At 42.0% G+C, this 14823-nt stretch overlaps 1 protein-coding gene across 4 annotated transcripts in view; it reads left to right on the top strand.

The window, feature by feature from the left end:
- Positions 1 to 14823, top strand: part of POT1 (protection of telomeres 1) — a 78544-nt gene that overhangs the window by 40882 nt on the left and 22839 nt on the right. For 2 of the 4 annotated variants that reach the window (XR_011363855.1, XM_069976681.1), the window contains exons 11-15: positions 3749 to 3881; positions 4057 to 4145; positions 7161 to 7255; positions 9798 to 9903; positions 11736 to 11869. Coding sequence is in view for 3 of the 4 variants with exons in the window: in XM_069976681.1 (XP_069832782.1) it covers positions 3749 to 3881; positions 4057 to 4145; positions 7161 to 7255; positions 9798 to 9903; positions 11736 to 11854 (542 nt within the window). In the remaining variant the exon portion in view is untranslated. Of the gene's footprint in view, positions 1 to 3748; positions 3882 to 4056; positions 4146 to 7160; positions 7256 to 9797; positions 9904 to 11735; positions 12324 to 14823 lie in introns of those variants that run through there. The other 2 variants (XM_069976688.1, XM_069976673.1) reach the window with 1 other exon arrangement.

The following is a 14823-nucleotide window of genomic DNA, read 5'->3' as shown; positions in this document are numbered from 1 at the left end:
ATCAAGTGAGGCCAAGGCCCAGTCCTCCCCTTTTGCGCCCCCCCACCTGAACAATGGATTGCACCCTATGGATGTTGTCTGAGGTAGAACGGCCCGGGATGAATCCCGACTGGTCGCGATGAATTATCTCGGTGATATATTTATTGAGCCTGTTTGCTAGCATTTTTGTAAGGATTTTATAATCTAGATTAAGTAATGAAATGGGCCTGTATGAACTACAATCTAATGGTTCTTTATCAGGCTTTAGTAATACAATAATAGTGGCCTCATTCATAGATTCTGGCATCTTATTGATATCAAAGGCATATTTAACATTATAGGGGAAACCTGGTCTAGATATCGTTTGAGAACCTCAATCGGGATCAGCCCAAGGGTCTTCCACACATTGGGAATCACTCCCTTCCCCACTTTAAGCAATCCTTCTCTTCTCAGCATAGCATGCTGAAGGGGTGTCTCTGTCCTGGGAGTGGAAAAAGGGGATCCCACAGGCAAGTATACTGGCTTTCCTAGTTAAGTTTTTTTTTTTCTTTGCCCATAGGTGTTTTTATGGTCAACTTTTTGTCACCTTTTGGGTATATTCACACGAACGGGCTCGCAGCGAGATTGTCGCTGCGAGCCCGGCAGGTCCTGGCAGTTCCCATACACTACATACTTGCTGCGGTCTAAACGACCGCAGCGAGTATGTAATTCTGCCGCCCTTAACCCCTTCTGCTCCCGGCCGGCTCCCCCGCTGTAAGCATACTTTACCTGTCCTTGCTGCACGGGTCCGGCGTCCTGCTCTCCCGTCCGGCCAATCAGTGGCTGCAGCTAGGCAACACACTAATTGGCCGGACGAGAGAGCAGGACGCCGGACCCGTGCAGCAAGGACAGGTAATGTATGCTTACAGCGGGGGAGCCGGGCGGAGCAGAAGGGGTTAAGGGCGGCAGAATTACATACTCTCTGCGGTCGTTTAGACCACAGCAAGTATAAGTTTTATATAAATACAGTAGCACTGTAATAACACTGTTTTTTGTGTACTTTTTTTCAGTTTCACAAGAGAAATATATATATTTTTTAGTTTTTCTTTACGCTTCATAATAATATTAAAGGCATTATGAGAAAGTACAATTAGTTCTGAAAAAACAAGCCTTTATATGGCTCATTATGTGGAAAAATTTGAGTTATGGCTTTGAGACGTTGAGGAAAAAAAGGAAAACTCAGTGAAAGTAAACCTGGACACCAACCTGGACACCAAGGGCTTAAAGTGTAACTATGAGCTTTCGCTGGTGGCAGGATATGCTCTCAAAATCCAGAGACTGAATTCTTCTGACAGAGCCGTTGTATACAGTGCAATTAGCAGCACTGCCGGAAGTATTCCAACTCTGCTGCGGGCCTGCACAGAGTGCCTGGCTGCAGGATCTTGACAGCGTATCCTGCCACCAACGAGAGATGGGCCCATGTACCTTTTGTGCAACCATTTAAATTCTCTTTGTCGACTGCACTTCTTCCTTTCTAAGGCTATGTTCACACTGCGTATGAGTCCGGCCGTAGTGCGAACCACGAATATACGCATGTAGTTTTGAGGTTGATGCGTTTGCTTGAAAGTATACGATATACGCCCGCACAGTGCACACTACGTATGAGCTTACGGCCGGACCGTATGCGGCGCCGTGAAAAATGAACAAGACCATTGTTTGAGGACGGAAATGTTCCAACTCATGGCCGTGGATTTCCATGCGGTCCCGTACGGAGTACTTATTTCAGCCAAATTGAACTTGATTTTTCGATCCAAAAGGTTCTGTGAGTTTTATTGGGCTGGGCGAAGATTTCCAAGTAAATGACCTGTTTCAGATTGCTTCGGAAGCATAACTGTACTACGGGCGTATGTTCGCGGTTCGTACGTATCCGGCCGCATGTCGATTTTTTTTTCCAACGCCCATAGTTTCAGCCGCACATGTACGGCGGCGTACGAAATGCGGCCGGACTCATACGCAGTGTGAACATAGCCTAAATGCGATGTGCGGTTGGTTTCAATTACTGTATTTTCCACCGTATAAGATGACCCCTGACTTTTAAGAAGATTGTCAGGTGTTCACCTTATATGCGGTCAGCAGGGGTTAGCTGCAGGTAAATAAAAAAAAAATACAGTCACTAGTAAATTTTTTTTTTTTGCAGAAATCAATAGTCCAGGCGATTTTAAGAAACTTAGTAATTGGGTTTATCAGGCAAATATGGCATTATCTGCATGTAAAAAGCCTTTTCCCAGGTCCCCCCCTCCTCTCCTTTCTGCCATCCACTGCTCAGAATTAGGAGACCTAAATCAGACACATCGGGATACATTTATTAAGTCCGACGTTTTTTACGCCGGACTTAAAAATGTCCCCGCATCTCCGGCGCTACGGAGATTTATGTAGAGGCGTACTGCCTCTACATAAATCCCGTGCACGTCGGTGCGCACGACAGAAAACCTACGCCACCTGAAAGGTGGAGTAGGTTTTTGGCGTATCTTTTGCCGGAGCAAAAGATAAATAGCACAGACACTGAGTCCATGCCCCCTGTCCCGCCCCCTCCACACCCCCACCCCGCCCCCCCGGCGTACCCGGCGGAAAGTGCCGATATGCGAATATTTTATTCGCAAATCGGCCATTTGCGAATAAAATAATATGCAAATCGGCACTTTCCGCCGATACGCACCTTAATACATGTCCCCCATCCTGTCTGTTCTTTGAAGAGGTGAGGGGGGAAAAGAGACGGAGCAGAAATGTCAACAGCATAAAACAGAGAACAAAGGATTCCTCAGCTGGGGAGCTATTCAGAGGCTATTCAGATGTCAGATGGCTCAGTGGTGACTGTCAGAGGAGAGAGCCCATGTTGTAGCTTTTAATTAACTCTTTGTTGTCCTGTTTTGGTTTCTTATTTTTTTTCTCTCCATAGGAGAACAATAAAGACGGGGGAGAGCTTCAAACTGCTTTTTCATGATAAAAATTAATTTTTCAGCTAATAAAATCCAATTACAACGTTTTTTAAAATCACCTGTACTATCGATTTCTGCAAAAAAAGTTTCACAACACTGACACTTTAACTCGTCTCCTTGCCCGTTCCCAGTGCAGGCAGTGTAACATACACTGACTGCGCCGGGGATCCCCAAAGCTCTACCAAGCAGCTGAGGGTCTCATCGGAAGAGCTCAGAGATGTTCGGCTGCCGAGAGAGCTTTGGGAGAATGACAGAGGCTTTGGGTTCTTCCGGAGTCTCTGTCATTCTCCTGAAGCTCTCCCAGCAGCACGTGGGGACGGGCCCCAGTTGTGTTAACTGTTTGTTTGTTTTTTTATTTTGGTCGCCCCATACGGTGGGGATGGGGCCATTTTTGAGCTCCCCACTGTATGGAGTGACCATACCCGGCGTATAAGTCGACCCCCGACTTCTAAGAAGAATTTTCGTGGCTGGAAAATACAGTAGTTTAAATGAATCTACAACTGATTAAGTGTAAACTAGCACTAATCTCGATGATTGGCATTCGTTTGCTACCGCCAATTGGGCAGTATGAAAAAATTGTAATGAGTGTGCCAGAGAAGTGTGTGGACAGGCTAAATGCTACTAAGGGCTTGCTTAAAATAACAGACTCAAATGCCTATTTTAATTTTATTATTATTATTTTTTTTTTTTTTTATAACATTAAACGCTAAAAAACAATAGTTGAAGACAATAGGGTCTCTACAGGAACCAAACACTTTTGGGATTTACATACAATACTATTCTTGTTATTTTAGGTGGATCTTTCAAGGAGCTCTGTAAGCTGTCTAGTCATTTCAACACTATAATACCTGTGAAATCTAAAGACGAACAATTGGAAATAGACCTGTCAGCCCCATTTATTATTCAAGGCAATAAGTGGCTTTATGGGTATGTCGATCATGATGCTATCTTTTTGAGTATATATTTTAACTTTTAAAATTTGAGGTTTTCTGTTTAGTCTATTAGGAAGGTAGAAAGAAAGAATTGTGTTTTGCTAAATGTGTGAAATGCATTATGTTATTATTTATTTTAATATTAAGATGCCTGTGTTTTATTGTTTTAGGTGTATCAAGTGCTCTAACATTAAGACATTAGAGGAGCTAAAGTCTTTATCTCTAGAAGTTGGGTGGGATGCTGGAAAAATAGCAAAAGGTAAAAAATTAATTTCTTACCCTTGCATTATTTTACCTAATACTTTATCTCCAATTATGGCTCAGTATCAGTTTTCTGTGTACTGTATAGCTGTCTACAAGCTAATGGAGCTGTTTGAACAATGCTTGTACTTCTATGTGTTTAATATAGATATAAAAAAAATATCTGCTCTTAGGGACTGCACAGCACACTTGATTAAATGTTAGTACATCCTGTTCTCTATTCTGCAAGGGTCATTTATCTTATTCCAGACAAAACATGTAAAACTGCATAATATAGAACTTTAGCTGGATGTTCCTTGTACTTATGTGTTATCATAACATAGTTATACTAAATTCACTTTTTTTACAGTGAAACAGCATTAAAGGTTAACGCTACTGCTATATTTTATTTTCCTTTCCACTTTGGACAATTCTAAAGTCTTCCAGTATTTACCAGCTGCTGTATGTCCTGCATTAAGTGGTGTATTTTTTCCAGTCTAACACAGTGCTGACACCTCTGTCTGTGACAGGAACCCCATAGAAACCTCTACTGCTCTCCACACTGGAAAGAATACCACTTCTTGCAGGACATACAGCAGCTAATTAGTACTGGAAGACTTGAGATTTTTTTAATAGAAGCAAATTACAAATCTCTGGCACTTTTTGGCATCAGTTGAGTTGAAAGAAAAAATGTTTTTGGTGAACTACCCCTTTAACCCTTAGAGGATCGGGCCAATTTGCATTTTTGCACTTCCGTTTTTTTCCTCCTTGTGCTTAAAAGGCCATAGCACTTGCATTTTTTCACCTAGAAACCCACATGAGCCCTTATTATTTGCACCACTAATTGTCCTTTGCAATGACAGGCTGAATTTTTTTCATACACTGCATAACAAGGAAAAAATTCAATGTGTGGTAAAATTGAAAAAAATATATATACAGTGGTACCTTGGTTTAAGAGTAACTTGGTTTAAGAGCATTGCTTTGGTTTAAGAGCTCCCTGTACTGGGTGGGAGGGGGAGCGGGGGAGGGGCATGGTCTGCATAGCAGGGTCTACAGCACTGTACTCTGACCCAGGAAGTCTTCCTCACCTTCCAAATCATAGCAGATCTACTTCAGGCTGGGGCTTGCATCAGGGGACAGGACTGTGGAGGTAATCTCTTCATAGCTGTAACCCCTCTCTCCCCGGACAGAGAGTGCTGCATGTATGTGCCAACATCTGTCCTGCTCATTCCTTCATGCTCCCTGCAGTCTCTGTCAGCCCTTGTGTTTCCCATCCTCTCCATTAATGTACAGTAACTTATAATATCACAGATTCTGCTGTTTCTGAATGTTTGTTTCAACTGTTTTACATGTTATCCAGAATAAAAAAAATCATTATTTTTGGGGTGTGGAACCAATTGTCTGCATTTCTATGATTTCTTATGGGAAAATTTGCTTTGGTTTAAGAGTGGATTTGGATTACAAGCACGGTCCCGGAACCAATTATGCTCGTAATCCAAGGCACCACTGTATATATTTTATTTGGGGGGTATTTGTTATTATGCCGTTCGCCCTGGGGAAAAACTGACTTGTTATATATGTTCTTCAAGTGGTGACGATTACAACGATATATAACATGTATAAATTTTATTTTGTGTGATGGCTTGTAAAAAATTCAAACCATTGTTAACAAATATATGTTCCTTAAAATCTCTCCATTCCCAGGCTTATAGCGCTTTTATCCTTTGGTCTATGGGGCTGTGTGAGGTGTCATTTTTTGCGCCATGATGTGTTCTTTCTATCAGTGCCTTGATTGCGCATATGTGGCTTTTTGATCGCTTTTTATTACATTTCTTCTGGATTTGATGCGACCAAAAATGTGCAATTTTGCACTTTGGGATTGTTTGGCGCTTACGCCGTTTACCGTGTGAGATCAGGAATGTGATAAATTAATAGTTCGGCCATTACGCACGTGGCGATACCAAACATGTTTATTTTTATTTATAACATGGGAAAAGAGGGGTGATTCAAACTTTTATTAGGGGAGGGGGCTTTTTATGAATGATAACACTTTATTTATCTTTTTTTTACACTTATACTAGAAGCCCCTCTGGGGGACTTCTAGTATAAGTACACTGATCTCTCATTGAGATCTATGCAGTATAGTTACACTGCATAGATCAATGAGATTGCTCGATTGCTTTCGGCTGTGCCGAGCCCAGAACAGCGCCATTACGGCGCAGACCCCGCCCGGTGTTAGAAGCAAGGATCGCCCCTCCGTGACTATGTTGCGGGGGGGGGGGGGGGGGGGGGGGGCGATTAACCCCACTAGACACCAGGGATGAGGCTGCAGTAAATTCTTAGATGCAGCTGTCAACTTTGACAGCTGCATCTAAAAAAACTTGATTAGCGGGCACGGCGATCGGACTGTGCCCGCTAATAGGCGCTACACCCGGGACCGTGTCGGTTCAGAGGGGAGCCACCGCGCAGCCTCGCTCTGATGTTCCCTAGGCGACCTCTGGACGTACAGGTATGCCCAGGGTTAACACAGAGCAATATGCGGAATAGCAGCCACAGAACAAGCTGGAGCCCAGATTGGGTAGTGTATGCACCGGTCCACGGGGGGTTAAGGGGGCTGCCCCTTACGTACTTGCAGCGGGATGACCATTCCGCTGCAAGTTTCTAACCCTATTGAAACTGACAGGAGGGGAATTGCAGCCGATTTCACTGCAAACCCACAGCATGAAATCCGCTGAGCTTCCGTTATGTGTGAATCTAGCCTTACAGAACACAAGACTAAGTACACTAAAGCAGCTAATGAAAAGAAAGAGACTGGGCAAGCATGGCTAGTAGATTGAACTATATGCAGTATGTAGCTGGCAACCCATTAAATCATAGTAACAGAGTAGATAGGGGCTCTTGAATATGACTATAACTGCCTGATAATGGGTTACAATTGTACTTATTTTGCTGGTTTGTAATTAAATATTGTTGGAGTAATATTGCTGAACTAGAGCTATAACTTTGAAAACTCTTTCTCCTCCACTGGGTTTAGCTTTGGGCGTTGAACTCTTAACACATCTGTTTGTTATGAATTTCACTCTGGAAGATGAAACTGGGTCTCTAAATGCTTATTTGTGGCGGCATTCTGTGAGTATGACTTTTTGTACTGTAAGAAAAGTTGTAATACAGTCTGGGTCCTTTTTTTGTGAAATGTAAAAAAAAAAAAGCTGCCGGCTGCACTACTGTTATTTTAGCACAATACTCTGTATTGATTGCAGTGTTTAGTGACTTTTAAGCAAAGCCTGAGATCCCCACACATCAGGAGAAGCTACGGTAGAACCATGCATTAGCGTATTTCATTTCCTAGCCTGCACGGTAGCCTTTTCTCCCGATCACTGGGGGGACTAAGGATGCGTTTACAGAGATAGATTTATCAGACAGATGTTTGAAGCCAAAGCCAGGAACAAACTATAAGGTTACATTCACACGTACTGGATCCGCAGCGGATTTCTTGCTGCGGATCCCTGCCCAGTAAACCCTATGGGCAGACAAACTGGCAGCAGGATGCACATCCCGCTGCGGGTTTGTCCGCAGCCCGCCCCATTTACCCCCCGGCCGCCGGAGCATATACATCACTGGGTCCCCGCTCCGGCTTGCTTCGGGGGTTCTCGGGACGTCCCACCCAGCCAATCAGTGCGCTGCCCTGCCGCAGCGCACCGATTGGCTGAGCGGGGCGTGAAGACACCAGGAGCCCAAAAGCAAACCGGAGCGGGGACCAGGTGAAGTATAGGCTCCAGGGGGTTAACGGGGCGGGCTGCGGACAAACTCATAGCGGGATGTGCATCCTGCTGCGAGTTTGCCTGCCCATAGGGTTTACTGGGCAGGGATTTGCAGCGAGAAATCCACTTCAGATCTGGCCAGATCTGGCTTTGGCTTCAAAAATGTTTCAGATAAATCTCAGTGTAAACACACCTTGACTGATGACGTCAGACGTTTTGCTTTTGTCTTTATCAATGGTGACAATTTAAACACCCTTTTTCCTGGTGTTACAAATAAAGGAAAAAATAATTGGTATAATCGTGTGTGTTCTCTGCTCCATCCACAGGCTTAGGTGCTGCACATCGCTGCACACGATAAATACCTGTATAAAACTTGACTGTGTCTTCTTTCTAATCTAAAACCGCTTCACTTTTGGTGAACAGTGGCACCTAGGTGGGGATTTATGGACACTTTACGCACCCGAGAGATGGAGCCCAACTGTCATGAAGCCCCACCACTTAGATGCCACTGTCTACCGATTAAACTGAAGCAATTTTAGAGCAGAAAGAAGACACAGACAAGTGTTATACAGGTTTATACTGAATGTGCAGCCTATAACTTAGGGATGGTGAGGAGAACCACATATAGAGTAAGGGGTTACTATATCACTTTAATATTTAAAATGATGGACATCAGAGGAATTGCTAATGTCCATCATTGTCTGAGTACTGGCTGCTCCTAGCAGCTGATAGTCATTGTCTATGAAGCAAGCTCCTGAGCTTATAGATTAACTGCAACAGTATAAAGTACATGCACGTTATCGTGTGTTAAGTACCAGGCAACCACAAAGTCATATTTTGTTTAGGCCCATGGCCTTCAGTCAAATTTCACAAATCTGCTGTATGTAAATGAAAAAACTTTTGTTATGTTATAGAGACATGTCTAAAGTTTTTATCAGTTGGAGTCTGAGTGTTCAGTTTAACCCTCAGGACCACGATGCCTAGGTCAATTTTTTTCACTTCAGCTATGGGATAATAAAGGTCCCATAAGCTGAAGCGCTATAGCTGCCTGCTTCTCTCCCTCCCCTGCTGCTGTCACAAGCTCCCTTGATCTGGTAGCTTCTTCAAATCTCTTACTGTAATGACAAAAAACAGTAATTGCAATAGAAGCATCATAGGAGCTTCTATTGCAATGACAGAGCCATTCGGGTCATTGCAGTTTGGGATTTGAAAATGCCACTATTGCAGAGGAACTTGTACCAGCTGCAGGAGAAAAGTGGAGCTGAGCCATGATTAAGGATACGCCTGGTACCAGAAACATGTAGGCGGCAATCTTTGTGCACTATGATGGCCATCTCGTTTGTTCTTAAGAGTCAAAAATAAACAGAGTCTTGGTTTCATTGCAAAGCTGAGCTTGGATTAATTTATTTGGATATTACCTGCAAATGGAGTAGGAGCTCTGGCACAGCAAGACACCAGGAGAGATGAGCTGTTCTCATCCTTATATGTATATGCTTTTCCAAGAAGCAACATGTTACCTTTTTCAGTGCAGTTTCACTTGGAAGCCCCCATTCAAATCAACGGGAACTTGAAAAAACACCTAAAAAAGCTTCCAAAAACATTTGTGCTTTAAAAACAATGAGGGATATTTATCAAACATGGTGTAAAGTGAAACTGGCTCAGTTGCCCCTAGCAACCAATCAGATTCCACCTTTAATTTTCCAAAGAGTCTGTGAGGAATGAAAGCTGTAAACTGATTGGTTGCTAGGGGCAACTGAGCCAGTTTAACTTTACAGCATGTTTGATAAATCTCCCCAAATGTGTAAAAACCACTTGTTAGAGGCTTTTTAAAAATTTGATTTAGTATAAAGCTTGTAAGTCTCTTATGTTTTTGTTTGCTTAATATTTTATTTTGTCCTGTGCAAACATAGGAACAATTTTTTCAGATTCCTCCTTCTGAGATACTCATGGATAGTGACCTCCAGGAAAGACTTCTTAAAATCATGAGTGTATTGTGTCCATCAACAGAGCAAATTAGTAAGTGTTTTATGTGACTATTATCATTATCACATAGTATCTTCACATGGGATGAATTGTATAATGTAGTGTTATTTTTACACTGTGTTAATGGCTTTCATTTAACACGTACCTCATGGAAAGCCTATCACATATATGCCACTTGTATGCTATAAAATGACATATGCTACATTTCCAGTAACCCTGACACTGGCACAACTTCATACAAGTGTGTCATGAAGAACAGATGAGTACAGAAATACTGTACAGTTCAGTGCTATAAAATGGAGACAAGGACTGACTAGTTCTCAAGCTGAAAGATTATTGCAGCTGGGTATAGCACAGTGTATACTGCTGGTGAATTCCCAACATGCCATGCCACTGCTCATTTGTGGATCTCAACTGCTATTTATAAATACATGGTCTGGGTGAGGATCACCTTAGCCTGCATTGGGCATTACAGTAGCATCTTCTCCTTTACTGGGGGGTTTTGGTATGTAGACCGATGATTGCGGGTCTATGGGAGTAAATATTTTTGGTGTAAAAACACCAAAATAGCAAAAACTGATGTATTTGTAAGTTACAAAGTCTTTGTCAGTTTAGACAGCACATTATAGTTAGACTCTCCAACATACATTTTCTAAATATCCCTTTCCTGCAGTATGCCTAAAATAAGGAATATATTTTTCTTTATAAGGATAAAGTAATAACAAATTTTGTTAAGGTTCATATCACACAATTTCTTCCACCTCATTCCTTTTCTAGTGTTTAGGTAAAGATAATTATGTTTCAAAAGTGTATATATATTTTGATATTGGCACACTGTTGGCACAAGACTACACTGTAGTCTCTCTTATGCACCTAGGCAAAAGTGTAAGGACAACCAGAGGGAAGTGCCAAATTATTGGGAAGAAACTACGCTAAATCCATACTGTTTTGCAACATAATCTAACTTGCTGCAGATTTAAAATCTGCATAAGAAAACATGAAACTATCCATATAATTAGGATTTTCAACCCGAGTTGAACAGAAAGCAGTGGATCTGTTCCATGGTTATATACCCATAGGCATGTTTTTGGAGCAGAAGGGCCAGATGCCAATAAATCTATTCACACATGCTTGTTGTATGAATAAATTTTTCACATCCGAATCCTCTGCCTCATTTGGGCCAGAGGGGCGGGTGCAAAATGGAGGAGGTGTGACTGCATGCAGAGGCTGTGCCCCCTCTGTGTGCATCCACAACCCCTGTTACGCCTGCATTAAACATTTTACTGGCAGAAAAATGTTAAACTAACATACCCCAGCCAGACTTAATACATGTCCCCCATAATCTTTCCAGCAGTTGTTTGTTTTTTTCACCTCTGTGCAGGCTCCAACCAGATGGCAGAGGACTATGGTATTGAAAATAATTTATTCCCATTTCCTCTTGTTTACATCAGGGATGAGTAACCTTCTGCCCTCCAGCTGTTGCAAAACTACAATTCCCATCATGCCTGGACAGCCAAAGGCAAAACTATATTTTTTTCATAATTTCTGACAGAAAAACAAAAAAAAAAGTTTCCAAATTATTAAAAATGTGAAATATATATATATATATATATATATATATATATATATATATATATAAATATATATATATATATATATATATATATTATATATATATATATATATTTTTTTTTTTTTTTAATAGATGAGAAATTCCCTTTAAGTTTAATATTGCCCTTTTTATGTGTTTTTTTCCCCATTATTATTTAGTCTCAGATAACTTTTAGGCTTTGTAGATTCGCCACTGCTTTAAAACGTAAAGTCTACTATGATGTACTAAGTACAGTATACTTTTTTTCTTTTAGGTGGACATCCTTGGATGAATTGTTGTATACAATCATACAATTCTAATAATGGAGAACAAATTTGTTATGAAATTTTTGACACTGTACTTTCAGAACAAGATTTGGACAGATTACTATAAACTAACATAGATGCAGTAAGTGGCGCTGTTCACCCTGCCACAGTATTTATTCCATTGTTTATGATGGCAGAAAACACAGGGGTCAAAGCTGCAGCCCTCCAGCTGTTGCAAAACTACAATGGCTGTCCAGACATGATGAGAATTGTAGTTTTGCAATAGCTGGAATGCTGTAGTTTCAACACCTGTACAATAGAAACCTTACCATAGTGTGAATCCTTTAGGAATGACAGCTATAACAGTTTAATAAGGCCTAATGTGGGAATCTTTTATATGGATACACCTGTATCTGATGCAAGTAGTGAGTACAAAAAAATGCCTAAAGCATGTTTAGCTATGTTGGTTTGCACACATACATACTGCACTTTTATTTGTTATGTATCCTATGTCTTAACTTGTTTAGAATGTTCCGAGAAACCTCAGAGGAAAAGCTGTAACTTTGTTATTCAGTTTAAAAACTTTAATAAAACACTTAACACAATAGCCTTTTATTTATGATGATGGCTCTCGTATACAGGCATACATATCCCTACAAGCTCATACTAGGTCATGTATCAAATTGTCCTACTTTTTCGCTATAAAAAAAAAGTATTCCAACATTAAGAAAATGTAAAGAAAAATAAGAAAAGTATTTCCAACATTAAGAAAATTGGTACCTCTCTTCCGCCATATATTGTCAGGCTCTCAGTGTTCACACAGAGACTGATAAGGAGAATAAGCAGACAGAACTGCATGCTTCGCGTGTTCCAAGACTTCCAATGCAAGTCTAGGACTGTTTACCAATTGTTTACCGCTAAAATATTTTGACGTGTCCCTAGGGCACTTTTTAACCCCTCAATGATAAAGGATGCCTGCTATGAGGGGCAGCCCCACTGCACTTAGCAGCCGGGAGTCGCCATGGATGGAGCAGGCCCCAATTCCGAGACCGCACCATTACACCCTAAGGCTGGGCTGAGTACGTATATTTCAGTCAGTATTGTGGTCCTCATATTGCAACCAAAACCAGGAGTGGATTAAAAACACAGAAAGGATCTGATCACACAATGTTGAAATTGAGTGGATGGCCGCCATATAACAGTAATTAACTGCCATTATTTCAATATAACAGCCGTTGTTTTAAAATAACAGCAAATATTTGCCATTAAATGGCGGCCATCCACTCAATTTCACCATTGTGTGGACAGAGCCTTTCTGTGTTTTTAATCCACTCCTGGTTTTGGTTGTAATATGAGGACCACAATACTGACTGAAATATACGTAGTGTGAACCCAGCCATAACAGCACATTCAACTACAGTTGCGTGATTATGCATTAAGATGTTAAGGATCCTCTGATCACTCGTAAAATACACTGCACTACCATTGCATTGCATTGCAGTGCATTATGCTGACAGACAATCTATACAACTGGGCATCCAATACAGCCATATAATGGCTTGCCTGAGGACCTTGAAAAGTAAACCCATCAGGCCCTTATGAACTTGTTGTTGGATTGCCGATGCTAAAGGGAGGCCGCTAAGGTCTGGATTGCTGATGCCGAAGAGAGAACCGCAGATCTGTTACCTGTATGTAATGGGTTAAACTGCTACAATTGGAGGTCTCCAGTCCTAGCAATCAGTGAGAGCGCAGCATGGGCTGCTAGGCTGCCATTGTATAAAGGAGGCAGTCTAGCATCAAGCCCCTTAGTGACCACCACAAATACACATATGAGTGGTCCCCAAGGGGGATGAAAGAAACCCAAACAGATTCACACTTTGGGATCAAAATATCATATAGTTACGGATACAGATAAATCTTGTTATTTAGTCACTTAGTGACAAGGTTCTTTACCTAATACCCAAGAGCATGTCAGTGGTATAAAGCTACTGTCAGGATGGTATCTTTGCAGAGCATTATGCGCCCCTCGACTCGTGCTGTGCGGCCGAGAAGGCGCTTAAATTCTTGCATTCTGTTTGTGTTTTTGTTTGCAGTGTGAGAACACTGGTTTATATGCTCACTTTTGTTGGGAGACACACCCGAATTCACCTGCTGAATTCTGTCTGGCCTTGTCATGGTTAATCTGTGTTTTGGTTCTGCTGTGACTGACAGGTCATCCTGCCAGTGGATCTGTTTTGTTCTCAGCTGTCTGTGCTTTGAGATCAGAGGGATGGTCCAATTACGTTCTGGACCAGAGCCCTGGCTGGCCTCCTATATAACAAACCTCAGTCTGTGCTCTTATTGCTGGTTATTGAGCTTGTCTCTGCCTGCTTGTGTTTCTGCTATTATCTGTCTTTTCTCTGACCCTTCTGCCTTGTGTTCTGACCATCCTTGCTAGCCGCCTGCCCCTGACCATATTGCTTGTTTTTTTACTCTGCTTATTGGATTGTGATTTCGTACTGTGCTGCCCGATTGTTGTAACCCGGACTGTCGACTATTCTTCATTGTGTTTTGTCTGTCTGTCTTGTCTTTGTGTCCCACCTAGCCAGTGCAGGGACTGCCGCCCAGTTGCTCGCCGCCATCTTAGGACGGATTGTGGCAAGTAGGTAGAGGACAGTGGGCGGGGCTGAGCTTAGGGATCACTGCCTTGTCTTGTCCTGCTGTCCGGTTCCTAACAGCTACAGTAGATTCTACAGTGTTATTCAATTTTATCTATATCATAAAAATCAAAGTCTCTCTGTCCCGTATAGACTTCCAAACGCCTGAACCGTTTGACCCCAAATTTGGCCCACAGATACATTGGGTGCCCGGGAAGGTTAGAGCGAAGGTTCCGTCCTCGCCGGATGTACAGTAGGGGAGGGGGAATGAAATGAATGGGAAAATCTCCACACTGCACACACAGGTGATATCATTAGAAATGGCAGATGGAAGCCTTAGCAACCCATAGGATTACTACTTTCATTTTCATAGGGAGCTGGAATCTGAATGTTTGCTAGGGCCAGCTGCCTCACAACAGATCCACAGAAATAACTGGTAGACCCCCTACTCCATCAATAC

Source organism: Dendropsophus ebraccatus, chromosome 1 (assembly GCF_027789765.1).
Source record: "Dendropsophus ebraccatus isolate aDenEbr1 chromosome 1, aDenEbr1.pat, whole genome shotgun sequence".
Lineage (NCBI taxonomy): Eukaryota > Metazoa > Chordata > Amphibia > Anura > Hylidae > Dendropsophus > Dendropsophus ebraccatus.
The sequence above is the reverse complement of the archived record's forward strand: the minus strand, read 5'-3'. Positions and strand labels throughout refer to the sequence as shown.